This window comes from Athene cunicularia (assembly GCF_003259725.1).
Source record: "Athene cunicularia isolate RWA chromosome 18 unlocalized genomic scaffold, athCun1 chr18_part1, whole genome shotgun sequence".
In the NCBI taxonomy this organism is placed as follows: domain Eukaryota; kingdom Metazoa; phylum Chordata; class Aves; order Strigiformes; family Strigidae; genus Athene; species Athene cunicularia.
Genome location: NW_020799123.1, coordinates 5,703,076 through 5,730,303, shown reverse-complemented (window position 1 = coordinate 5,730,303; position 27,228 = coordinate 5,703,076). Strand labels below are relative to the sequence as shown.

The window sequence follows — 27,228 nt, the reverse complement described above, 5'->3', positions numbered from 1 at the left end:
GGATCTCTTGGGTGAGATGCTAAGGGAGCACTAGAGAGGAAAACTTAGGCATACATTGAGTGTGGACTGCACGTTCCGGGACAGCCTGACCACCGCCTTCTTCTCGGACTCCTTGCTCTCGATCTCCTCCACCAGCCTCTGCAGGAGAGACACGTGATGTTAGGGACAGGTTGAAATACAGTAATGCTCTGGCAGCCAAGAGCAGTAGCTCAGCCTAGTACTGGAGGAAAGAGAAGGACATTAGGAAGAATCTCTGGGGCTTTAGAGGATCTCATCAGTGCTCTCACTTGCCCAGGACCTGCCACACTGATTTATCATGTATGAGATAAATACCAGCCAACACAGAGACCTCCACATCTCACTGTGTGAGCTAGTCAGCTTAGGATCTGCTCAAGGGGAGAAAGATGCAGGAGACAGATGTAACATCTCAGCCCGAGGTGCAATTTTTCAGGATCTGAGTGTGTCCTCTCCAAAGAGAGGATATCAGTCTGGGGTGACCAACAGAGATGAGGACACAGCACCGTAGATGAACACAGTGGGGCAAGATACATCATCTGTGGGCTGCAATCCATTGTCTGCTTTTTCTAGTTCATTCACTACGATGGGTGGAGCACACAACTAGGAGCTGGTTGGTATTATTCTGCATACTGTTCACAAGAAAATTCCCCTGTTCCTGTAATGTTACAGGTTATAACGCTTGCCCTGGAACACACCTTCTGTGCCTGCAGCTTATAATTGATCTGGCTCGGCCCATCAGTGGTCTTCACTTGGTGCTTGGGTAGGTTGTTCATCCAGAACATCAGGTTCTCATTGGAGTTTTGGAACTGCTGGTAGGTGAGGCTGATATTTCTCAGGGTCTTCTCTCTGCACAGCACAAAGGTGAGCAGAAACATTAAGGGCAACGGTAAAGATTTATGTGCAAATTCCTAAAAAGACACTATGGTGAGAAATGTCACCACAAAACACCAAGATAACAAAAATAAGGGAGTGGCAACTGGTTCCCGAGTGGGGAGCACAACTCTGTGCACATCAGGTTTGCTACTGCAGCATGAACACAGCTTGAGAGACAATAAAAGGAAAAGGCAGGCAACCAACAGCAATGCCTGTGAGAAGGGTTAAGCACCAGAGTCTCTCTGGGTAGGGTCACTGAGCCTTCTCCCAGCTATCTGGAAGCTCAAAGCCTGTAGGAAGGTGGCAACTACACAGCAGGACAGACCTGGTCCTCAGTATTACAGAATAGCGGTCAGGGTCCTGCGATGAAGAACATACTCTTGGGACTCTGACAAATGACACATTAACTAAGAGGAAGCTATGGCTCCAGGAGCAGTAAAGACACCACAGTTCCTCACCGTTGATCCAGCTGGTCCGCAACGGCATGGTAGCGATCATTGAGGAGCTGCACCTCCCGCTTCTGCCGGGGCAGGTCGGGGCAGTACTCCTGGAAGTTGTTCTGCACAGCGCTGCAGCTGTGCTCAGCATCCTTGAGCCCCCGGTTCAGCTTCAGCACACAGTCCTCTTGGGCCACCAGGTCCCGCTTCATCTTCTGCAGATAAAGACACCTCCAGGTTTGCATCGGTCAATGCAGCAACCAGAAATACCTTCCTTAACACCATTACTAACTGTGCAGCACCTGGGGGCTAGTCAGGCTCTCCAAGATAGGCATGCAACATGGAAGAGATGAAGCAGTGAGACTTGTTTGGTAAAGAAGGTGGGAAGCAAGGTGGGTTGGGCAGTGTATGGAGCAGAAGAGAGAAGTTCTGGGGAAGGTAAAAAAAGGTCACTGAGCACTAATGATGGGCAGGGAGACTAGGACCAGGGAGGAATAAGGATGGGTGTGAATCAGAGCAAGAGGTTAGATGCTAAAGGGGTCCATCATGTACTTTAGGGACCCCAAAGGTAACCTGCAAGGGTCAGAGCTTTTTGCCAGCCAGTGAGTGCAGGTCATCCTGCAACACTAACATAAAGCATTCAAGGAACAAGTCTTTAGAGAGGCTTCATCGTTGGCACCTCAAGGAGCTAAAATAAGCAAAATCCAGTTCTGTCCACCATTGCTACCTGAGTTTTGGTATCTCCCTTCCTTAATGAAGGGCCTGATGTTTCCCTACCTGTAGGTCGTTGGCCCGATCCTGCAGAGCATTAGGGGATGCAGGAATGATGCTATCCTGAGCCAGCTTGGCCTCAAATGTGCTGACAATCTTGTCTGTGTTCTCAATCTGAGTCTCCAGGTTCAGGGCAGCCTTAGCCCTGGATAAGGGAAAAATGACAGGACAAGGTTAGCTACAGAAGACTCCATTCTCCCCTTTTTCTCTCTGATTTTTCACATTTAAGCTTATTTAACACTGAAGCTTCTGCAGCATGGCAGAGAACAAGCACTATGCACTCACAACCCTGTCGTGCTGCCCAGAAGTCAGACACTTTGCTTTTCACCGCACACAGCACAGCTGAGACACACCCATTGTGGTGGACTTATCACAGTGGGGAGATCTGACCACAGATCCCATACAGGAACTCCTTCAGAGGTGCCTTTGATGATGGATGGGAGGTTTCCATCCTGCACTGGGCGGGAAGGACCTCAACCAACACCCATATAGACCAAAAGCATTTTTTCTCATGCTTCTATGTTGACACTTCTGTGCAAGGATTTCCTTCCCTCATCCCCATCAGGCCTTGCCATCATTACTCACTTCTCGTTGTACAGGCTGGAGAGCATATTGACATCACTGTATTTGCTCCTAAGGGCATTCAACGTGACAGGGAGCTGGGAAGCTGAGGTGCTGGTGGGTTTTTTGTAAAGGTAGGTCTCACACTCCTTCTGCAAAGCATCCTTGGCTGCCCCCAGGTCCTCAAGTTTCTTTGTTGTTTCCTGGCACATCAGATGGGAGCAGAGTCACCCAACACAGTCATAACAGTGCTGTTGCGAAAACATGTCTCCCTCAGGGGCAGATTTTGCTGTGGGGCTAAGGGTGCGGTAGCCCTCTCATAAGAATTTGGCCCTTGGGACACAGCCCCATCCAGACTATGGCTGTCTGGCAATGGCAGGGTGTGGGAAAGAGATCCAAATAGACAGAGAATGAAGAAGCCTATCTGCCCAAGTCCATCCTTCTGCCAGGGCCAGATAAATACCCACAGATGAACATGTAAAAAACTGAACTACTACTGTCCCAGAGGAAAGGAGGGGGGCTCCAGGGCACTGGCTCTTTTCCTGTCCCACTCACATCTGCCAGTCAATCAGGTGAGCCAGAGTTGGTCCTGGGATTAATTCCTCCTATCCCATTGTCTTTTATGCTACAGACTTGAGAGCGAAGGGTGACAGCATCCCCACAAGGCTGAGGACTCCCCCAGACTGGCACATTGTCTACAGCTCTGAAACAAACGGACCATCTTGCTACAGAGCTGAGCCAAGGGGAAGGGCCTGCATTTACCTAGGATTTGGCTTAACCTGTCCTATTTCAAGGGTTCAAGGCAGCCTGAAACCCTTGCAACTGCAGCATGGTTTTCTCCTTCGAAGCACCAGTTGTCATCTCCCATGTAATTCCTGTCTCAACCTGTTTTGGGCCAAGGACACAGCGCTACCGAACCCATCCTGCTCCAACCTGCCCACAGCAGTACCCACCTGCTGGTGTTTGATCCTCCTGGCAAGGTCATCTGTGGGGTCATTGTAGTTCACTGGAGACCTCACTCGGTTCAAGACTTCCTTCTCTACCTGAACCAGGTCCTTGCCAACAAGATCCAGGCTACCAAGAAGCTGGTCAGCTTGGGGATCATCCTGGACTACCGGGGGGCTTCTGGACAGAGCTGCAGTGAGACATACCTTAGGTTAAGCCCCATTTCTCATCTGCCATCCCCATCTTGGTGCACAGTCCTTTTCCCAAGCGGTCCCATACATGGTCCCCTAAAGCTCCAACTTTCTCTCATGACAGCCCAGCTACAAAGCTCTGCTCTTTGTGTTTTGCCAGCTCTGAAGCACACAGGCTTCTCCTGAGCATGGGGTTTTGATGCAACCATAAATGATTCAGTTAACATTTCTAATTCACAGAGCATCAAGCACATGCATGTGCCTACCCATGGCAAAGGCTGCGATAAATGGTTTTAGCTCTTCCCTGGCCAGCAATAGCTCAAGTCCAAACAAGGGAAAAAAGCTATGTGCTGCTATGCAGACACATCCCTGCGCAGCTTCGCTGGGAGCTTTTGAACTACAGCCATGGAGTAACACAGCTAGCCAGGGCTGGGATGTAGCCACGGCTGCCTGCTTATTCCACAGCCCCTAGCTCGGGAAGAGAACTGCAAGGGACTCGCATCCCAAAGGTTTAAATTAAGGCTTCTGGATAGGCATATAGCCTGCAACCCTACTCTGCAACTGTTGATGGAGCTGGAGGTCAGTCTGAGAGGCTTGAGAAGGGCAACAGAGAGTTTAAGTGAATTGCCCAAGATCACGCGTTGACTCGGCAGCACCAGGGGTCAGGTTATCCCATCGGTTGCTCTTTTCCATAAGGTGTCCTCACACTGACCCGTGGGTGCCTCTGCCTGCCCAGGGCCGCTCTGCTTCCAGCCAGGTTTGGGACCTCTGCAAGGGAGGTGCGTGGGCTCGCCTTGGAGGGCGCTGGACAAGCAGTTGACATACCCTGCTGACTAGGTTGAACCTGCTCCTTGTGGCTGTGTCTCAAGGTGCTCTGAACCGCTGCTCGCTTCTGCTTCACTGTGTTCAGTTCCCCTTCCAGCCTGTGAGCAGAGAAGAGCATCGTCAGTCAGCAGGATGGGAAACTGCTGCACTTAGCAAGCCTTGACAGAGCCCGGCCCAGCAGCAGCTCCGTGTCTCTGCCAGGGAAGGTGTTCCCGAGGGCAGGGGCAGGCTGGGAGCCTGCAGCCTGTTGTAACTCAGAGATGTCCCTTAGGAAAGAGGACAGCAGCACGAGCAGCTGGTTGTTTTGAGAAGCTGATCTCTCCCAGTGGAGCTAGTATTGACAACTCTCAGCAGAAACTATCAGAGCTGGAAATTTATTTCTTGTTACTTGCAGTGCTTTGCAGTTTCACAAGAAGCGAGTACAAGTAGCTGCTTCTGTGGCTGCTGCACTAGAAAAGCAAAGTCTCATTTGTAAGGATAGTTCTCTTCTAATGAAACTAGAGCTGGGATCAGCAGTATCTGGAAGGACCAAAAACATCTCAGGGTGCGTGAAGACTGATGGAACCAGGAGTGGGGGCCTTTGAAGGGCCAGGCTAGTTCACATCCCTGCTGTGGACTGCTCCAGCTAAACACGGTGCTCTAAAACCAGCAAGTCCCAGCTTGCCTGGCTGTTGTCAGATGAGGGCTGTCCCTCTGCGGGGCCAGGATGTAGCTCCATGCAGAGGGACTGAATGGTAGAATAGGCTAGGAAATAAAACAAAGACAAATAGTTTGCATGTAGGAAGGGAAGCAAACACCGGGAAATGAAACAAGCTGTCAGATGTGGCCTGAAAAGAGAAGAATTTTCCAGGCAACACCTGCAGAAATCCAGAAGGATGTTGCAAACTTTTTCTTTTCTGTTTCAAAACAGAAATGAAACCATAAATCCAAAGGATTCAGTAACGTGGGACATGTGAAGAGGGGTACGCACCCAGGAAGAGCAACACAATGAAATAATCACACCTGCATGGCTGGGGAACAAAATTCCCATCAGGGGCTTGCCAAAGTAACTCTGAATCTGGGCTGTGGGCCTTTCCACAGCACTTGAGCAGCACTGGTTTATCCAAGCACCTGGGGACATGCTTAAAAAGGTAATGCCAAAGCTGCCTGCACCACCACCCCATCCTGTGGGAACCACAGAAGCTGAATGAGCAACCAGGCAGTAGCCTACACAGTGGTTCAAGGAACATTTCTCAGTCTCCAGCTGGGGCTGGCTGAGAGGAGATAGCACAGATAACTCTATCTTGTCTGGCAAGTCCCAAGTTCCAGACTGATTCTGCAATGAATTTAGTCAAACCTATGCAAGTCACATGTTTGAAGTGAAGAAATCCAGCCTGACTGCCAGAAAACTCTTTGACAGCAAGGTCCATACAGAACTGTCGAGGAATAGCAGGAATGTGGATGAGAGAACTTGGGTGCAGGGAACAATCCCTCTCCAGATGGCATTTCATACTAGACAGTCAAGAGGCCTGTTCCCAGCTGCTATTTCTCTGCAGCTGAGGCAGGTAGGCTGGCAACAATCTAAGAGCAAGTCTGAACATCTCTCTGGGTCAGGCTCTCCACTGCAGACTCACCTATTGACCTTGTCTATGGACTCGCGGTCTGGCGGAAGGATGAAGAAACAAGCAGAAGGTGCCTCCTGGACCACACCAGTGCTGCTCTGCACCACCCACATCTCCAGGTTGCTGTTGTCCTTCAGAGTGTACTTGTCACCTCTGGTCAGCTGCACCTAGGACAGAGACACAAAACCCAGTGAAAGGCTTGGCATTCTGACACTAGGCCAGTTCCTCCCACCATGGAGCCAAGATCTGGAGCAACCAAAGAACCACCGAGTTGTCTGCCTCATCTGAGGGTAGTGCTAGTCAAGCCCTCACCTCCCCAGCATCCCAGTCACAGAGGGTGTCCAAGGTGAGGGTCTGGGAGGGAGGCATCCTGCGCAGTTTTAGTGGGCTGATCTCTTTGCTCCTCCTTTTCAGGTCTGCAATGCTCTTCTCTGCCTGCTTCACTGCCTTCTCTTCATTCTAGATAAAACAGGGAAGACAGTGGTTGTAATCGGGCTCGAATGAGAAGGAAGGGCAGGGGGCTGTCACATGACAGTGGGTACGCTGGGGCCAGTTGTCCATCCTTGTATGGTCACTGCTGGGGTGGAGTCAAAACTGTCTCCACTCTTGACCACCCCTCATGTCCCTTCTTCCTCCCCTTTTCATTATCAACATTCTACTTGGTTTCCTCTGCTCACAGCAGATCCGCCCTTGAAGGCACAGCCTGAGTTAACCTTAGATGCTCCCACACTGTCATATTAAACTTCCTGGAGAAGTTTTTCTTCTCAGAAGAGGAACAGAGACCTGCCAAGAGGTGGCCACATTCCAGTGTCAGAAGGTACTGAGATCCCAGCACCTCTTGGGAGGGAGATGCATTGCATGCATGGGAAGATACCGTGTTGAACATGTCCCCTCCCTCTCTCCCAGGCAAACGTTCCTTTCCTATCTGCATCTCATCCCTGAGGTCAGATTTCTTTATTCCCTCCCTTGCCCTTGGCTCATGAGAGTGCTGAGGAGATGGGAGGATCTTTCCCCACTGCGTGGATACCAGCAGCTCATGCTCTCTGCGGGCCCTCTAATCTAAGTGTCTCATGTTTAGGGCAACGCGCAGCTCCTCCCTGCCCCTCTCCTTTACTCTGACGGTGACCTGGGGCCTGGCTGTGTGTCACTGATGGAGATAAGTGTCTTCCCAGGGGTAACTGCCCCACAGCATGGACCTACTGGGGCTACAGGGACTCGGCGTCCAGAGCACAGTATTGCCATGGGCTTCCCCCTCCCCAGCACAGAGCTGGGGTGAGCTGTCTCAGTAGGGTTATTTACTCACCTCTTCCCCTTCCCCACTGTTATTTACTGGGGAGGTTGTAATGTTTGGGCTGCCCCTTAGGTCTGGTTAGTGCCACCAGCCCTGAAGACCTCACCTCCAGCTGAAGCAGCAGATCTGACACTACACCAGAGCTGTCTTTGTTGAACTTGCTGTATTTGGTGTCCAGGTCAGAGTTCATCATCTTCAGGGAGCGGCTCACAGCTTCAGCATCATCCTGGAACTGGAGGTGTGGGTAGAAAAACAGTCAGGGATGGGACGACACTACTATCTCCAAGTCCAGTGGGGTTTCTTAGTTCCCAGCATCTCTCCTGCAACCTGGGGCTCACAAGACCCTACAGACCACCCTCAGAGCATGTGCATGGACAGGGACTCTCCATTGCCAGCGCCACATGCAAGTAACCTCAAATCAACAGTCCCAAGTAACGACAGCGGACAAACCCTCCCCTGCACTTCTCCAAGCCAGCACACTAACCCAACAGGGGTGATGAGCCAGTCCTTCACTGCTGCACTGAAGGACCATGTTTTGAGAGGCATTTCCCCAAAATGCCCAGACTAGTATACTAGCAAGCAAAGGATCTCCCATCCTCATCCCTTTGCTGTCTCTCTTCCTAGCCTGCCCACTCCAGCCTGACCCTGCAGCCCCATAGACCATGCAATTCTTCTTGGTTTTTACCTTCTTATAGCTCTCTACGCTCTTCAGTTGACTCTCCTGGCAAATGCAGAGATTCAGGAAATTCTGCCACTCGTTCTTCAAGGCTTCCTGGTGAGCCTGTAGTGGGACAGAGCATGACTCAGTGGGCTCCTGCGAACCCTACCTCCCCCACCAATTGTCTCCTTTCCCCAGGAGTCCCAGAGATCAGAGGAAGGCTGCTGTTGAACAGAGGCAAAGCTGTTCCCAGGCACTGTCTGACGCTGAGCCTGAGCAAGGACGCTGCTCCACAAGGACCTGGCTCACACAGATCCAGAGGTGTGGGTGGCTGAGAGCTCACCTCAGCTTGTCACTGTGTCCACAGGCTTGGAAATACAATCTTGGAGGTAGGGAGTTAGTTTCACTTGGGAGAGGTCACGCCATGTCATAGCTGGGTTTCACAGCAGCGTGAATGTGGCTCAGTCAACCACATGTCTGAGCACTAGAGTGGGAGCTGGTCCCAGCTCACAGATGTTAGCCACTATCTCCTGGAGATTTCTGAAGGGATGAAGAGCCTGTACTGCCCTCAGCTTCCCCATAGGGCTGGAGCAGGCAGAAAGATGCTGCAGTACAGTTGGTGCAGTGTGGGAGGAAAGAATAACTTAACAGCTGTGCAGAAGAGGTGAAGAGGTCTCTTCCAACCCACCTCCTGGCTCTTGATGCACAGAGACATTCTCATTCTCTTATGGGGTTCGGGAGGAAACCCCCTTCCCCTACCTGTATAGGCTTGACAGCTGGGTGCTTTAGCTCAATCATCCTATCTCCATCGTCCTGAAGATGGTTCACAAACTCCTCCTGGCTGAGCAGCTCACTGGACTTGAAATCCTGAAGGAGAAGAGAAACTTCATGACCAAGGGAGCATGCAGGGAGCACAGGCCAGTCTCCTGGGGCACCAACCCCCATGCAGCAGAGAAAAGGCTCCCAAAGCATAGACATCTTTGTTTCTAAAAAAAGAAAGGGGCTAGGCAAAGCTAAAACAAATTAGACACGCTTGGGCCTCAGAAAGCATCAGGGCATTTGTTCAAAGAGCATTTTCCTAAGCAATTATCCCTCTCTTCTTCCTGGTCCCTGTATGTAGCAGTCACTGGGTATTGTGCTTTGGACATTGAGGCTGACATGACGCTGAGCCCTTCCCTCCCCTCTGATCATGGACAGCCGCACTAACAGCTCTCTAATGTATGAGCCTGTGTGCCAGCTCAGGGCATGGGAGGAGATGCACAGAGTGGCTCATCCTTAACTCCAGTGTGGACCCAGAGCCTCTCTTCTGCCTGTTTCTGTGCCCAACACTGTCGGACCACCCTGGGAAAGTGCCAGGCTCAGGGCTGAGGGTGAATGTCTAGGAGGCTGAGATCCACCCCGCAGATCCCACGCGCTGGGCTTGGCCAGCCTCCAACAGCCAGGACACACTGCCGTCTCCCGAGAGCTCACCTCATACTCCCGACGCACGCTCTGGACATCTATCATTTGGTCACTCCAGTCCTGCTTCAGAATCCTGGTCTGCTGGTCCGTCAGGTAGCCCAGCTCCTTGGTGCAGCCCTGGAGGTGGTGGTACAGGCTGCCCAGGCTCTGTCCTCGCCAGATGGAGGCTTTCTGCCCATGAACACAGGAGAGAGACAGTGTTGGCGCTCAGGCTGAGGAGCTCCTTTCCCCTCCTCCTCCTCACCAGGACCCCACTCGAGTTTCACATTCACCAGGAGATTCCCAGAGACCTTGGTGAGACATCTGCTGCTTGCTCTTATCTGATGGGGCTGCATTTCCTTTCCCTCCTTCACAGACAGGATATGTCTGTCTAACCAGAATCTCAGGTGTGGGACGGTGCCTTGAGCAATCTGAGAGCTGGCCCAGCTCACAAATACATTTCTCACAAATGCCATTCTTCAGCTTTAACCTTTACAGGCCCAGCTGGCTAAACCCAGGACCTTCTTCCTTTGGCACCACCTTTGCTCTGGCTGCTCATTTCCTCTCTGGAGCCTTTGTTAGGGATCAGCGCAAGCCTCAACATTTGCAATCCTGATTTGGAACAGTGTGTGGGCTGGGACAGGGTTACCTGCTACCACAGGTGTAACCCTGCACTCACAGACACACAGGCAACGCCGGATCAATGATCCGCAAAGAGGAGAAACACAGATCTTGCCCACAGTATTGCTCTGAGGGCAGCAGGTGTGCTCTCAATTTACACCCATTCCAAGGTGGGGAGGAACTGGGGAAAGAAGATGAGGGACATGACTTCACTGTGCAAGACCAGAGGTAGCTTCTGCCCTGAGCAGGGATGGTGTAACTCCACTCTATGACCCCATCTATCTAGAAAACCACTGAGAAGCTTACCAGCAAGTCCTTGTACTGGCTTTTTAAATCTGCCACATCCTGGGTTACAACATGGCCAAGACCAAAGAGAAAAAGAAAGAAAGAAAGAAAAAAGCTGTTACCAAAACATGTGGTTGATGCTGAGCTGATTTATGGAAGGTACTTTAGAAACCATTCAGGAACCACCTCCCTGGCCCCTGCATGGCTGTCCAAGCTCAGGTGTCCCCATTGCCCCTGGGCCATGAGGCCAGAGGGAGAGCAGAGCCCACCAGGTCCTGGGTGAAGCCAAGAGGAACAAGGAGAGGGCAGAGGGTGCCTTACCCCAGAGCGGAGGTTCTTGATCTGGAGGCCATAGGCTTCAATCTCCTTCTGGAGAATGTTGTGCTCAGCTATTTGCTTTTCCAGCTCTGACATGCTGGGGCCATACTGTCCCGCGTTGACTTGTTTCTGTGCAAAAGGAGTTAGGCAGAGACTAAAGCAAAATACTTTATTTCAGGGAGAAACCCCAGTGAGTGCTGGCAGGATATGAAAAGATCTGATATCTGATACCAGTCCAGGGGGAAGGGATCTTCTTGTTGTTTACTGTGATTACTGTTGGTTGCCATTTCCCCAGCCATACTCAGGGGCAAAGAGAACCCTGATGTACCAACCTAAGCTGAAACCACCACCCTTCCCATGGTAACAGGCAGCGGACGGGCATAGTTACCATCCAGCTTTCCAAGCTGACTCCAAACTGGTCACTGCACATACCCCAAGACCTTGCAGCATGAAACCCCAGGACACAGGCTATAAAGTCCCTGAAGACGTCACCTTCTCCCTCCTTTCATCCCACAGCAAAGCATCTCTACCTGATCCCCCTCTAGTAGCTCTTAAGCTGAAGGGGTCAATCAAGAGTGCCCTCCAGAAGGTTTTAAGAGGTGAGAGGAGAGTCCTTCTCCTACCTAGAGTTACTTCCACCACCCTCAACGACCCTGCATGATGCTGAGCACACAATGACCAGCAGAGCCCTACAGGCAATAGTGGACATTATCCGCCCTTGTAGGAGTTGGGAGATACATCTAAAACCGGCTGCTGTTACCATCTTTTGGTCCAGGATCCTGGCCCAGTCTACCCTGGGCCCCACATCAGGGATGTTCAGTTGTTCGTAGAGGGCCCGGTACTCTGCACACAGCTGTGTCACACGGTCATGGAGCTGCTGGATGCTGCCAAGGAGAAAAGGAACATGTCTGTCAGTTTAGAAGGTGGAGAACCAAGGTGAGGTTTGCGGAGCCCAGATTTCACTCAGAAGACCCAGGCTACTTTGTTTTCCTTTTGTGACATTGGCCTGTTTCCTCAGTGGAGTCATTTGTCCTGGTGCTCTCCATCTCCAGAGATGTCTCAGGAATTATAACCCAGGAGGAAGCCACAGGGAGATCAGGTGGGTCCCTTCCCAGCTAGAAAACAACACTTCCCTCCTGATTTCTACCTAGAAGGGTTGGAGAGTAAAACAGAGCAAAGCACCAAGAGGGCAACCAAGTCCATTTCAACACCCAACTCTGCTTGCCTGCATGAAAGGCATTCATTTTAGGAAAGGCAGAAGAAAAGGGGATCTGCCCTGGGAGTGGGGCCACATTTTAGCTCTGCATCTTTCTGGTACCTTTTGCAAGAGCTCCCAAATAAGATTGGGTGATCGCTCTGGCAGCCACCCTACACACCGGTAGCTTTACAATATATTAGCAGAAACCCTGATTTTAAGGCTAAAGTCTGTGGGAAGAAGAGTGAAACTCTGAGTCTCATGGCAATGACTGAAGCTCAGTCTAGAAGCTAGGGGGGTTCCCAATTGCTCAGTGCCCCCATCACACCAGTCACCCCCGCTGTACTCACTCTTTCTCTATCTCAGTAGCCTGAGGGTGTTTCAGCCGTTTGGCTCTGTCCACATCCAGAAAGAGGTCCTTCAGCAGGGTCTCTGCTTCTTTCAGATTCCTGGCGTTCTCTGGCTGAAACTCAAAAGCCTTGTTCTTCTGGTGATTGCTGGCATCCTGGAGACCAGGAAAGACAGAGAAAAAAGCCTGGTTGGGCCACACAGACCTCACAACATTCTCCTTGGCCAGCACAGAGGGCCTGGATGCTCAACATGCCGACCACAGAGGAACCCTGGTGCAAGGGTGCATCTGGGGAGCATATGCCCAGACAAGCTGCCTGCTTCAGCATCTCTTCCTCCCAGGAACCAGTGTGGATCAGGCTGGCTGCCAGCCTCTGGGATTGCTGGGAGGCACAGGGCTGTGCTGCTGTAGGTGAGACAGCCTTGGCTGTGGGAAGCATGAGGCACTGAGCAGAAAGCATGGAGGCTAGAATTTGGGAGGCTCCAGTATGCATCCCCAGGGGTTGGGAGGCTCTGTGAGGTGCTCTGTTCCTCCCCAGCCTCGAGACAGCCCCCAACCTGCACCAGCAAGCTGATGCACAGAGCAGACACCTGACCTGTTACCCTAGTAACAGCATTTCTAGGCAAAGCCTTTCACCTTCACATCTCCCTCTTCCACAGCTCACCTGCTTGAGTCTGGACTGTGTCTCCAGGATGTCCTTCTCCACCTGGTCAGCATTTGTCTGCATGCGGGAGATGAGCACAGCCAGCTCATTTGTTGAGGACCTGAGAGAGGGAACAGCAAAACAGACAAGTGGGTGAAGGTAATTCTCACCCTCTTCAACACTGCCCAGGACCTGACACAGATGTGGTTCTTCAGGCCTTTCCCCCATGTCCTCCTGGTTTCCAGAGAATGAGTCTAAGCTGAGGCCAAGGGCACAGATGCATACAAGTGGTCCGTATCTGGCTGTTACCTTCAGCCAAGTGAAGGTAAGAGGTGGTGTGTTCAGAGCGAACGGACAGTGGCTTTTTGCACACCACGCAGCTCATCTGCACAACTCCTTGCCACAGGACACCACAGACACCGAAAAGTTCTTGTGGATTCAAAAAGCATTGGAGGGAAAAGAAGAAATATAAAAATCACGTATGGCTTCCAAATGCACCAACACAACATCTGGGTTGGGAAGACCAGAAGCCACAGATGGCTGGAGGCCATGAGAGCACCCGGCAGAGGCAGCACAACGTGCTTGCCCTGTTTGGAGACGCTTCCCTGGGCATCTGCCCTTGGCTGCTGGTAGAGGTGGGTGAGACGGCCCTTCAACCTGACCCAGAACTGCCATCCTGTGGTCTTGTTTCATGCAAAGTGCTCTTCAATTCAGCCCACTGAGATGCTGGGGAGCCCAGGGCCACCACAGGACTGGGCTGCAGCGGACAAGGACTTGCTACACAGAGTACAAGCCCCTCTGGGCATTGCATAGGCTGTTGCAGTCGTGCTGCTTTCAGGGCTTGGGGACAAATTTCCCAAGGCCATAGCACAACTACCAGTCCTCCTCAGCCCAGTAAAAATTCACTGAAGGTCCCCATCAGACCATTCCTCAGTGTGTCTCACCTTGGGGCCTCCACACACCCAGTGGGTACCATCACAGCCCTTATTCCATCACCATTATGGTGAATGAGCACCGAAAGCCCTGCTGGAACAGCTGGATCCAGAGCCTGCAGCAAGGCACGGGATGCTTCCGAAAGCTCCTGCAGACAAGGAAGCACAAGCCTTGGTGTCACCTTTGCCCTCATGTCCTGTTGCTTCTAATAGCATCTGCCCTTGAGGACAGCGCTGGCCCTACCCTCCAGCGCTGCCAGGATGTGGGCGAGCAGAGGCAGGAGAGTGTGGACTGATAGCACACCTGGGGACTCGAGCCCTTGGATGACTGCTGATGGGACAAAGTTCAGCAGAGGCTCAGCTTGGTTACGTGCTGACTTGGGCCTGAGACCAGAAGGAAAGGGTTTGAGCAGCAACAATGGGAATTGCACAGCTGAAGGTGGGGGACGCTTCTTCAGTGTTGGTTGGTTCATCTTTGGTGGAGGAAGAAGGTAGGAGAAAGGCGATGTCCTGCAGCAGAGCCACCACATCTGCCCTCCAGCCATGTAGTTTCCTTCCTAGCCCCCGAATCTAGCAAAGGGCAGGGGGAAGCAGTTCCCTTAATGGCTCCATCATTGCTTCAGCTCCTCCTCATGGCTCCAGCTATTCCACAATTCATACCAAAGGGTGGAGCAGATGCTGGGATGTTCCTTTATTACAGCCCCAAGTGACTATAAAGTGACAAGTGTTATGGTCACCCCAAGCCAAGCACTCAGAGGCCACAGACAGAGCTTGTGTTTCAAGTCAGCTCAGCCCACACTGATCATGGCTGAGCCTGTGTAACTCTGGAGGAGGTGCAGCCCCAGCGCTTCTGCTCGCAGCATCCTCCTGTTCCCTTTCTCTGACGCCTCCCTTGGTTTTGATTTCCCAAGAGGGTGGCACGGGCCTGCGACACAGCAGCTCTCAGCTCCCTCGGGGGCTTTAGGTTGGCAGCATCTCCTGGCCGTGCCTCAGCTTCCCTGCCTGTAAAATGCACGTCAGCAAAGTAAACAGGGGACTGCTGTGCTCTGGCACTGCCCTCTTCTACAGGGTCTAAATCCAGGGATCAGAGCTAAATAGCCCAATCAGGGCATTCATCATCAAAGCATCACTGTCTGCTGCAACCTGTGTTTTATATCCCATTAAATATCCCTCCTACCCCATCTGTGCCCCACGGATGCCCTTCCTGGGGCACGCTGCAGGGAGAAGAACGGTGGCCCCAAGTCCCAGCACAGCTGGGTGGATGGGAGCAGTACAGAGCCAGGACTCAGTCCCTGTGAGCCTGAGCATGCTGCAGGCTGGAAGCTCTACAAGGTCCCCCCTCCCCAGGAGGTTACACAATCTCCCACTCATCCCCAGCATGCCTGGAATGAGGTGGTGTCCCATGAGCAAATACTTGAGCACCACCCAGATTTCCTGCCCGGGCTCTCTGCACAGGGAGGAGAGAGTGAGTCACGAGCTGGCCACCATCCCAGGGGACGGACGCCTCTCCCCACGCGCCGGGGGGGTCCGTCCACCCCAAGAGCTCTGGCTGAATTCAGCTTCTGCCTGAGAAGAGTGTGAATGGGGTGTTCAGTTTGAGCCCCGTTGTGATGTGACTGCGGATACCTCTGTGCTGTTCCAAGAGGGAGGACTGAGGATCCATCCTTCCCAGGAAGGGTAGATGGCCAATAAAACCCTGCTTATTCCTGGTAGCAACCCTTTCCTGGCCAAAGGAAACACTGGGACATCCCACCTCTTGGTTCACAAGACTGGACACAAGAATCAGCTTTGTTTAGGCCAAACCACAACAGAACTCTGAACTGAAAAGACCTCAGCAACGTCCCAGTCATTGGAGTCTCCATGTCAAGTCTCACTCCTCCAGTCAAGTCTCAGCCTTGTCCATCCCCAGCCTGCGCTGCCTTAGCACTGCACGGGGCACCTGAGGTTAGAAATGAGGATGCTGTTGCAAACAACCTGATCTTCAGGGAAGAAGTGATCTTCCTGGAGAACACTGTCTCAGGAGCAGAGTGGGTCTGCCCTGTGTGTCCTGGAGTGGGGATCCGGGAGGTCTCTGTGTCAGCCAAGGGAGGAAGCCTGGCAGAGGAGGAGACTGAGACCCTGTAGCCAGCAGCCAGGCTGGAAGTGGCTCTCCAGCCCTGCAAGCAGCTGAACCACTTGAGTCTGCAAAAGAGTAGTCTGGATGCTTGAAGAGCACTGAAGCCAGGTAGGGCACGTCCTGGGAGGAGAAGGGTGTCTACATGCTGTCCTGGGGGTCAGAGTAAGGCCTGATGCACAAGTGGAGAAGCCATCTGTCCTCAGCAGAGCCTCCCGCCCTCACCATGGTCAAGGTGGGAGCGATGCTGAGGAACCTGCTTGGTCTGTGCATGTTTAGAGAAGTTCCCCAAACCATCACAGACCCTCCTATCTGAACCACAGACCATGTCGAGAAGAGTTTGAGCTTCTCCTGTGCACACCAACACCCATGCACGCAGCCTGCAGTGACACGGGTGCATCACTGTCCCTCCTCGGGGCTGTCCCTCCTGCCCCATCCCTGCTGCCCCTGGCCAGGAGCCCTCACTCACGAGGGCTGGCCACAGCTGGACCCCACGTTTCAGGTGAACAGGCTGACGCTTGGGCTGCAGAGAGGCAGCCTGGCATCGGGTGGGATACGAGGACCCACGAGCTCGCCTGTGCTCACACGAGGCATCCCTCGGCCTCCCGGGGCTCGGGTCTGACTCCATGCACAGTGTGTGCATACAGCCGCAGCCCCGGCTGGCCAAGACGGCTGAGGGCAAGGCTTGGCAGAGCTCCTCCTTCTCCAGAATCAGGACAGGCCTCTTCCCTAGGGCCATCTCATGCCTAGAAGAGGCAGAGCACTATTATTATCATTATTAATTTGTTCATTTCTCATACCACTTTCTGCCTCCTAGACAGTCCAACCGTACGCAAGGGACAGTGCCTCTTAGCAGGAGCAGGACTGTCCCCCACTCCTGGTCACTCCTGCCACAACACCTTTGGGCAGGACCACAGCACCCACTCACCTTAGTCCCTGAGCCCCTCCGTCCCTTCCTTTCAGGGGACTTTGCTTTAGGGCTACAAGGCAGACCCCAAAGCTGGGTCTGTTCTCCCCAACCTGCAGAAGTCCCTGCACGCTCTGATCTGCCAGTCCGAGCTGCTCACAGCAGACCACCAACAACCCCCTGTCAGTGCTGAGTTACACCCCTGAGTCTGCGCCCGTCACTCCAGGAACCATGCTGCTCTGAACTGACTGGGGAGAAGCAGAGAGAGGCAGTAGCAGAAGCAGCAATCACAGGAGATGATTAAACCAGGAGATGACTTGTCATCCATCTCCAAAACCACCCACAGCCTTTGTCAAGATCGTACCCGGGCAGCCAGTCCAGCCAGATCTGATTCAATTCCACTTCTCATGAGTTTTCCCTTTCAGCCCCACAGCATGCCTCCTCCTAGAGCAGGGCACAGCGAGGATGCTCCTCGGGGACAAACCTGCCTCCCTGGAATGCAGCCACCAAGTGGAGACAGCAAAAGGCCCTGCAAGCCGGGATGTTCAACACCATGGTCCCAAGGACCACGACGAGGTACCTCTCTAAGGGTCTGTGCCAGCAGCAGCACTTGCTAACCGTGAACCCTCAGAGGCAGGGAACCTCAGCTGCTGCTGAGGTTCTGGCCTTGGGGCCACCACCAGCAGCTATGGGCCACCAACATTTTCTTGGGGCCATCTGCAGAGCGTGTGCTGGCGGCTGCTCTGGAGACAACTCATTCACCTTCATTTTCTCAGCTAATATGGGTGCTGACCAAGCCCCAGGCCACAGTCAAATGAATTAGCCTTTGCCTGATGGTTGGTGCCTCCTAAAACAAGCACAACTAGCTCAGTAATTGCCGTGCTTCTGGCTCCAGCCTCCATCCTGCACAGGGAAGAACTGTGAGATCTCGCTGGGATGTGACTCCAGTTATCCTGAGAGGCTCACACTGCGGGGGAACCTGGCCCAAACCCTCCTGCAGTGCCACAGGGGCTGCAGCAAGCTGTCCCAAGAAGCCTCATGAGAAATCCCCATCCCAGGTTTGGACACCAGCTGAGGAGGTGGATAAATTGCATTAGAAAGACTGAAAACAGAGGCTGACACATCTCCAGGGCTTCTGGGGGCGTGTCTCACTGCAGTCAGGCCCTGACGAAGGCTTGGTGTTCAGAGAGCCCCCAGATCTGTCTTTGGGATGAGTTGGTAAGTGCTCAGATCCACTGAGGCAGAAACTTCCTATCGTAGGATTCCAACTCCTGACATCCACATAGGGAAGCCCCAGCCTTTGTTGGGGACCACCACCTCCCCAGGTCGTGCTGCCCTGCCCAGCAGCACCGGGCCGCCACCCTCCTCCGTGGCTGTTTGCTAACGTTGGGTTTGGTCCCCATAAACGGTGCAGCGGGCGCCAGCACCGCGCTGTGTCCCCCCCGGCATCCGCACACCCACCATCCTGGGCTTCTGCTCTTGGTGGCCCCAAGAGATGGGGCCAACCCCCTTTCTCCCTGCAGGCCCCCTCCTCCTTAGAACAATCTCCCTTGCAATTTTCTCATCCTCTAACCCTGACTGGGGGTTCCCACAGAATCAGTCCACTAACACTGTGAAATGCAAAATTGCTGAGGAAGGTGGAAAATAACCCTGAGTTAGCAAAGTGCAGCTGAAGGGAGGGATGAGCGCTCTCTCTGCAGGAGCACCTGCCCCCCCCAGAGGACACCCCGCTCCTAGGGAAGCATCCTGGTCTCATCACACATCTCGCTCCCCAGAGCTGAGGGAAATTTTTCAAAGGGGACATAGCTGTCAGATCCTTTTGGTGTTGCCTCAGATGGGCCTGAAAGAGGCAACCTCAGCTATTTGACCTGCTAAGACCCAGCCTGTCACCAGGGTGGATTAGAGCAGTCACCAGCAAACCCACCCCTCGCCTGTCCTCACCACCTGAGCAGCACCAAAACTAAGCGTCCTTCTCCAGGGATCCCAGGGCAGCATCACACCAATCTCACACAACCAGCGAGTCCTGGAATCTCAAATCCAGGCTGGTATCTGCTTTGCCATCAAGCAGATCTTGCTCCACCCAAGCAAAGAGGCTGCAGTTATTCTCCCTACTCCTACCTGCCCAAAAAGGGCTTTGCACCTCCCTGCTCAATTAGCACAGCTCTGAGCACATCTTTAGGCACTGCACATCCCAGGGGCTGAACAGATACTTCTGGGCTGGAGCACAAAGCCCACCAAAGACAAGGACAATAGCTGGAGCAGCACGTTTTGGCATCAGCTCCCAAGGAGCCCCAACTTTCCGTCTGCTCCACGATGAGGGATGGTTCTTAGGGCGGCTGATGAGATATGGAGCTCTCTTCCCTCATCTTCCCCCAGGGTCCACAGGACAGCTTAGAGAGGAGTTGCACTTACTTGCTAGACTTGACAGGGGAACTTCTGCTCGGGGAGCCTTTGCTCACCCCCTTGAACATGTTGGTGTGGTCCCAGCTGGTCTCCTGGAATCTGCAAAGTCGTGGCAGGTGCTGGCTCTCCACTCTGGTCTGTTGGGATGGAATGACAAGACTCAGAGAGGGAAGGCTGGTGGCACGCTAAAGAGCAGTTTCTGGGAGGCTCCTCCCCAAACGCAGGTGAGCAGCAGAGATGGAGGCACATATGAAAAAATGACTTGAAAAACCAGTTTGGGGTGGAAAGAGCAGAGCCCCAGAGGGAGAACGGGAGACATCGCCCTGGCTTGGAGAGTGTTTTAGCACACACAGCCACAACCATGCAGCAGTTTCCCAGCAGAGGGGCAGAGAGCACAGCCTTTGCAGGGAGAAAAAGTCTGCAAACATGACTTTGAGGGAGTGTACTGTGACTACTGAAACACATTTTAAAACATCTTCTTGTATTAGCTGTTTAAAACACTAGAGAAGTAGCAGAAACCCTACAGATGAAAACAACCAAGAGTTTTCCAAGACAGCAGCAGCAGTTTGGGAATGACCAATTCACAGAACATGATGTTATTTGGCAGTTCAGTAAACATCTGGCCCAGCACAAGTGGCCCCGTCTCCCAGCAAAACGCTAAGGGCTCACGGCAGAATGGAGCTCTAACACAGCATCACAGGAGCCTCAGCCACCAGGATTCAGGCTCTGGGACAATCTCAGGCACCAAAGCCACAAAGGCCTGGGTCTGAGGCTTTACCTAGACACCCCATCTACACAAGATGTAGAGCAAAGGTTCAGAGTCCCAGCTGGTTCCCAGTACAGCCCAATACCCCCCTGGCATCTTGGTGGCTCCTGGGCATGCCTGTCCAGGCTGTGCTGCACAAGGGGGGCTGCCCGGCTCTACAGCTCTCATAAACCACGGCAAGGGCTGGCTGCTGTCTACATCCTCTCAGTTTCAGATAAAGCAAAGTTCAAAGTTCCCCACAGACCAAGAACCCTGTGTTTCAGGCTGATCCAGCACAGATCCCACAGGGACATGTGATCCTTACCCAGTGTGGGGCCAGGGAGGGCAGGCAGAGGATGGAGGAGAAAGTGGGACAGGAACAGATGGGGACTACAGCCCCATCGTAAGCACCAGCCATCTACAATGCTGGCACAAGTTTGTGGCTTTTTTTCCCCCCATTTCCTATAGCTTAAGGACAATCCAAGGCCTGGGGTCCGTTGTCACTTCTTGGCTGACCTCTTGGTCCTCTTTAAATTGGCACAAAACAAATCACGCTTATCTCAGGAGAGAGGGAAAGGCACACATGAGATAAGGGTCCTCTGCAAGGGTCTTGCTTTGTGCTATGGCTTTGCCCTTCTACAAACTGCAAAGCCCTACCTTTTCATGGTGGTGTGATAGCTTGGGCACTTCCCCTCACACCGTGATCTCAGAAGCATGAAGACAGGAGGTCCCCCCAGCTCAAAGCACTGGGAGGCAGATGGTGTGGACCTTCGGAGAAGGGGTGACCTCTCCTCTAAGGGGGCTGGAGTTAATGGAGATCTGCTTTGGGGCCAGTCTCTACAGAAAGGGCAGAAAGTGGCCACTGAGAGATCACCCCTTTGCCATTAACATCCAGCTGACCAACGATAACAACGATGCTCTTTGACCTGAGCTGCTGGAGGGCCCCAGGGAGGAGGAACCAGCACAGCACATCACCTGTAGCCCATAGGACCAGACCCTGCTGCATTTGCATTCAAAGGCTTAAAGCATCTGTAGCCTTGCCAGGGCAAGAGCTGAGAGCATTTGAGGCCAAGTAGACCTCAGTTTGTACCCACGCAAAACAGGAGCATGCAGGAGCCCGTGGCTGTATGGGACCACCTCTTCTCTGCAGGGCTGCTGTTTGCACAAGCCAGGAGGGGATCAATCCCCTGTGAATTCAAACTAAATTGAACAAGATCAGCTGCCTATTACGCCCTGGAAGACAGCATGCTCACACGTGGAGGAAGTTCTAAGAATTAACACAAAAAGCAAACCAGGCACATACCAACACACACCCCCCTGGACAACCTGCTTCCCAAGCCATCCATCATCTGCAGCCTGGAGCCAAGGGACAGAGCTCCTCACCCACAAAACTTTAAAAACAGCATCTTCCTCTCTTCTGTTTAACAAGGCAGAGGTGTGATTCTTCCCTTGGCCAAGTCCCCACCTGGCAAGGATCCCTTGGAAAGACAGAGCATTTTAAACACTAATACTCTTTGATCTCAGCCCTGTGCACACACAGACACACGTTCTGGCAGGCAGCAGCCACCTCCGTGCCACACGCAGACAGGAGAGATAAACACGGGGCTAATCTTGGGGCTGATGTGAGGAGAGGCAGCTGCTTGGCAGAGGAGCACTTGCCTGCTCGCAGAGAGCGCGAGACACAAGCTAGAGAGCTGGGTCAGATGCTGCTTGGTTTTGAGCCCTGGTCCAGGAGCAGCACTGAGCATCCAGCCTGTCCCACTGCGGAGATGGGACCTGCCTCCTCCTCACTCAAGCAGCCATGGTGGGAGGAGAAGAGGCAGAGCCAGCCTGCTGATCCCTCACAGAGCCCATGCGAGGGGGCAGCTCCTTGCTGACTGCTCACTTGTAAGGGGAGCAGGGCTCACCCAGCCCTCAGTAAATCCCCAAGGGCTCTGTCACCATCCCAGCCTCAGGAAAGCCAGAGGTAGAGCCAAGGACAGCTCCAGGGTGACAGGCCTTGCCAGCCCAGTGCCTCTGCCACCACGTCCAACCCAGAACAAGTTTCTGCAGTTTCTGCTGCAGCCCAACACCTGCTGTGAGGGGTGCTCTGCCTGCTGCCAGCCCAGCCTCCCCCATGCTGTGATGACCATCACAACCTGTGCAGGTTAAGGGGACGTCACTGCAAGAATCCTCAGGGGAATGCCTGAGACAGGCACTGCTTGCTTCTGCCCAAGTTATTCCAGATCCTCAGCAGGTTTTGTTCAGACCAGCCCCGGCCATGCCAGGGCAGAGTACCATAGTTAACCCAGGCTCTGCAAGAAGCAACAGGCAAGGAGACCAGTTCAACCAGTTTTCCACCACAGCCACCCACACAGCTGTGCCTGGCACTTGGACCTGAGCTCAAATCCCTGGGCAGGACTGCCCTGAGACATACTTGTGCCTCTCAGCTGGAAGCCCCAGCACAGGTCTCCAAGACCATCCAAAACAGCATTATCAAGAGTTTCCCATCTCCCAGCCACCCCACACCGGCAGCCCCTACCCCAGCTCTGTTTCCAAGGGGATCGCTGTGGACTGCAACAGGGACTAAGGTCCCTGCAGCCGCAGCTGGCAGAGCTGCTGTGCCCAGGCGATATCATCCATGGGGAGATGGGCCAGGGGCAGGCAACCTTCATTTCACTCCAAGTGGACCAGCCTTGAAACGCTGCTGTTGATCTACAGACAAAGCCAATCCAAGAGGAGGTTGTGTCTTGCCCAGGCAGGTCTCCAGCTAGGCTAGAGCTCACTTTGGGGGCTGAGACGCATCTCCTGGGGGTATAGGCGTGGGGCTGGCTGCTCTGGCACTGCTCCAGGCACAGCAGGAGATGGTAGGGGAAGTCACATCATAATCATGTTATTTGCTTTCCAGAACAGGATCTGGGCCTTCATCCCAGTAGCCTGGAGCTGTGCCAGGATGCAGATGCCGGGTTTTACAGAGCAGTCACATAACCAGATGCTGCTCACACAGATGAGTAGGTCGCCTGCAGGGACAGATAGCAGGCACAGCTGTGTAGAGGACCTTGGTGAGCAGGTAACATTTCAGGCAAGGAGGATTTCAGGAGCAATCCTGGACTAATCTTTCACAAGAAATCAACAGAGAAGGAGGTTAGAGGATGGCATGCCTTCATTATGAGGCAGGCCTCTTTGTTAAGCTTTTACAGAGGAGACGATAGCTTATATATGACCCTTAAATGATCTACTACTACCTGCTAAGACCATTTGCCCTTCTGGATCACAACATACTTTCCTCCTCTGTGCCTCTCCTCACGACCCTCTGCACACCAGTCCTCAGGATGAGTTTTCTTCCCTCCTTGCTTTTGAACTTCCTCATTCTTGAAATCATTCTCCTGGAAAGCGATGTGTTGAAATCAACAATGAGCAGAGCCCTTACACTGCAACGAGCTTCCCATGTCACACCACCAAGAGCTGCTCCTGGCCAGACACCTCAGGGATAACTCCACCATTAAGGTCTTAAATGACCCTGTGGAAGTGGCAGGTACCTACAGCAGAGCCATGAAAGGACCTTTACAACAAACTGAACAGGTGGGAGGAGGAAAGCAGGAAACATCAGTGAGCACAGATGCAGGAGGGTGGTTGGGGTTTAGTCTTCAACACACCTGGAAATAGCCTCGATTGGTTCATAAAACACCACCTACAGAAGAGCAGTTAAGGCATCTCCTCACCTGATTTACACCAAGTAAAACCAAGGGCCCATTTCACCAACCGCCCTGTCCAGCAGCGCCCACCACCACATCCCCAAGGACAAAGTTAGGAAGAGCTTCACAGCCGCATGGTCGGGGCCAGTGCCCAGCGGCTGGACAAAGGCTTCCTACTGTCTCATCTCACCTCTCAGCTTCACTCCCCTGAAAAAGCAGAGGCACGTCACAGCTACTCCTGCCTGTGTTCAGCATATAATTTTCATTTCTAATAGCTTGAGAGGTGCACGAGGCTGCAGAGGCAGGAGCCCTCCATAACAGGGACAGGTGCTTTGCTGTGCAGATATGCTGCTTGTTTGGCAACAGGAGCAGCAGCTACAGCCAGCCCAGACCAAGACCTGTTGCAAAGGATACATGGTCTTTGCAACTGGAGACAGAGGCTACGAGACTTGCGCTGTCGTCAGCAAGAGGGAAATCCTCCTAATAGTCTCTAAAGCCGTGGAGAACAGGGGAGTATGAAGAGCAGGGCATGCAGAGCAGCCATGGGAGTCAGGAGCCACGGGCCCCGGACACTCACCACCTTGAGAGGTATCAGCCTGTTCCCACCGTGCACAAGTCAGCCTCCTCCTTCCTCACAGACACCAGGGATGGCATCTTTTCATGTAATTTTTACCCTAGCCCTTTTTCTTCCTTGTGGATCAGTTTTCATACAAGCCAAAGTGAAATTCCAGAGCCTCAGAATAGCCTGCATATTTAAAAAAAATTGCCATCCCACTGGGAAAAATAGGACACTTGCTTTTCTTAAGTCTAAAATTACTCAGTCCTGAAGCCTTGTTTTGCTTTGCTTTATCTTTACCAATTTATAAGTAGAGGGGAAGTGCACAGGCCCCTGCACTTCTCCCTGCAGGTCTGATTAAGACCCATTAAAAAGCTTCCTGGGACAGGGCTGGGCTCAGCACCCTCCTTGAGTCAGCAGAGGAAAGCGGGTTTTGGCTTCAGAGCAGGCTCAGCACCGGCTCAGTGCCAAGGGACCTTTCTCCAGGAGACTAGATCCAGCACAGCTCCCCCACCCCAGTCCTCGGTCCTGCTCCTTTGTATCTCTCTAAATAAAGAGGACATTCGCACCACGCCATCTCGTTAACAGCTCAGTCCCAGGGCTTTTATGGACTACTCATCCCTAGACCCTTTAGACATCAAAAGGACCTGCCTGCTTCCCACCCCATCCCCTCTCCAGGCTCATTACAGCATCCTGCAGCTTCTTCTGAGTTTAAGCCCTAGAGCTAATGAGCAGGACATCACGGCAATTCCCTACAGCAGCTAATGTTAGCCTAATTTTCCTCTCCCCAGAGGATTAGCAAGGCTGTAATAGCACTAAATAAATTCACTAATGGCAGATTCTCAAGACGCTTTGTCTGAAAAACTTGTTTATAACTTACAGGATGAAGCCTGCAAATTTGGCTTTATGATCCAGTGACACTGCTGAAGGGAGCAGCTCCCCAAACACGGCGATTGGATCTGAACAAGATGTGTCCTAGATCACTAGCCAGGCAATGAGAGGTAATTAAACACCTGCCTGGAAAGGCAACCTTCACACACACGACACAGCTGGAGAAACAGCCCATGAAATCAGGGTGGGAGATCGATCAAGATTTCTTTCCTGTCTCCCCCAAAAAGCTGCTTTGCTCAAATGGCAGCACCTGGGAGAACGGACCATCCTGCACAAATGCCGGGTTAAAGCACCAGGCAATTGGCCCATGTCAGGGTGAGGGGAAGTTAAACTCAAGGACAGGTTTGCTCTCCTCTGTGCCTCCACACTCAAGTGCAAAGGCCTTATTAGGTGCAAAAATACCTGCAGGATCTTGTACTGTAGGTGGTGCCCAGCTGAAACGTGTATACCTGGATCAACTCAAAGGTGTATCTGTTTGGGAGAAAAACTCCTGGCCTCGATACAAAGAGCTGACTGAAGGAGAAGGCATTCAGAAGAGGGGTCCAGGCTGAGCACCCCATGTGGAAGGAGAATGCTCACACACCACCTAGGAAGGATCATGCCTTCAGGCTCCCTCCAAACCAAGCCCATGGAAGGGCTCCACTTGCAGCGAAGGACCAGCAGGGAGAGGTGACAACCCCCTCCTGTGTGACCAGGGCTGGGAACAGAGCAGTGACAGTCCCTGTAAACCCTGTCCCAGGCAGGAGGGCAGTGTGGGGGCAGAGAGTGCAGCAGCCAGGAGCGTTGCTGAGCTGGTGTGGCTCACCCCCCCTGCCATATCTGCCAGCCCAGGAGCCCCCCGTGCTTTTTGATCGGACATAAATCTCCTGCAAAGCTCCAGTTTTGAGCTGCTACTGCCTGATTCAGTGGCGAGAGCTTCTGCGTCACAGGGACCAGAGCGGGATGAGTCTGTCTGCCACAACTAATTCTGTGTGGCCAGACTTCGCCTTCCCCAACTTAATTTGATGCTCTGAGAAAATTAGAAGTTCTCCTGCTCCTGTGGAAAAAAAGGCAAGCACTGAAGGTAATTCAGAGGCTTTGATGCTGCTCTTTAGTCATTCGGGCACCACAGCCACGGCCTCGCTCCCTGGACTGACCATGGGCTGGGGATGAGAGTCACTAATCCTCATGCACAGCATGAGCCTCAGGCAAGCTGCCGTGTCTGCTCTGTGCACCGACACCACCATCCCGCAGCCCAGCAAGGGAGGGACAAGAAGACTATTTCCAAAGCAAAAATTTTAACTTTAATAACCCCAGCACCACAGGTGCCCAGCAGAGGAGGAGTTTGCCAAAGATCACAGTAGGGCAGTGCCTAGGAACAGCAAGTACACGCTAGGACCTGGGTCTGAATTTGAATTCAGTGGCATTGGAGAACATGAAAGCTGCACCCAAGGCCACATGCGCACAACAAACATGCAAACTATATCCTCCGAAAGTGGTTTTAAACCTTCCCCTCTGAGACATTACTGCTTTTTAGGCCAGAGGTGGGAAGGTTTTCACTCCAGGTTACTTGCAGTATCCCAAAGAGGGGCTGGGGACACAGGGCGGGACATGGACACAGCTACCTCCCTCCCACACCAACACTCACATGCAGAAATTTGCAGTTGGGTTTAGCTCTAACCCCAACACTCTAATCTGGCATTTGGCACAAAGCAAGGCGTTGATCATTCACTCCCCAGTGCAAGAAGTAAATCCCCAACACAAAGAGCAAAGACACTCCAGGTATTTGGGCCAGATGCTCCAGAGCAAGGACCCGCCAGCTCCATCCCCAGCCAAATCCCACTGGGATCCACAAGAAAGGGGACTTCTGCAGCAATGGCCCCGGTTACCCAACCAGCAGCTAAGGCGACTCTGTGGCAGGAGAGCAAAGCACCGAGCCTCTCCTCCTCAGACACAAAGCAGCGTGCTCAGGCCGAGGAGACCTCACCCAGAGGGAGAGGGTCAGG

The 27,228-nt window shown here is 52.9% G+C and overlaps 1 protein-coding gene across 1 annotated transcript in view; it reads right to left on the bottom strand.

Moving 5' to 3' along the window:
- The window catches only part of EVPL (envoplakin), a 32,781-nt gene that overhangs the window by 5,497 nt on the left and 56 nt on the right, over window positions 1-27,228 (bottom strand). The window contains exons 2-20 of the mRNA XM_026861167.1: window positions 19,387-19,514; window positions 13,044-13,143; window positions 12,381-12,535; window positions 11,596-11,719; window positions 10,839-10,964; window positions 10,539-10,577; window positions 9,642-9,803; window positions 8,931-9,038; window positions 8,199-8,294; window positions 7,620-7,745; window positions 6,535-6,681; window positions 6,235-6,389; window positions 4,622-4,719; window positions 3,614-3,795; window positions 2,685-2,863; window positions 2,113-2,244; window positions 1,350-1,550; window positions 714-864; window positions 55-138 (exon numbers count right to left, since the gene is read on the bottom strand). Coding sequence (XP_026716968.1) covers window positions 55-138; window positions 714-864; window positions 1,350-1,550; window positions 2,113-2,244; window positions 2,685-2,863; window positions 3,614-3,795; window positions 4,622-4,719; window positions 6,235-6,389; window positions 6,535-6,681; window positions 7,620-7,745; window positions 8,199-8,294; window positions 8,931-9,038; window positions 9,642-9,803; window positions 10,539-10,577; window positions 10,839-10,964; window positions 11,596-11,719; window positions 12,381-12,535; window positions 13,044-13,143; window positions 19,387-19,445 — 2,424 coding nt within the window. The 5' untranslated portion in view covers window positions 19,446-19,514. The remainder of the gene's footprint in view (window positions 1-54; window positions 139-713; window positions 865-1,349; window positions 1,551-2,112; window positions 2,245-2,684; window positions 2,864-3,613; window positions 3,796-4,621; window positions 4,720-6,234; window positions 6,390-6,534; window positions 6,682-7,619; window positions 7,746-8,198; window positions 8,295-8,930; window positions 9,039-9,641; window positions 9,804-10,538; window positions 10,578-10,838; window positions 10,965-11,595; window positions 11,720-12,380; window positions 12,536-13,043; window positions 13,144-19,386; window positions 19,515-27,228) is intronic.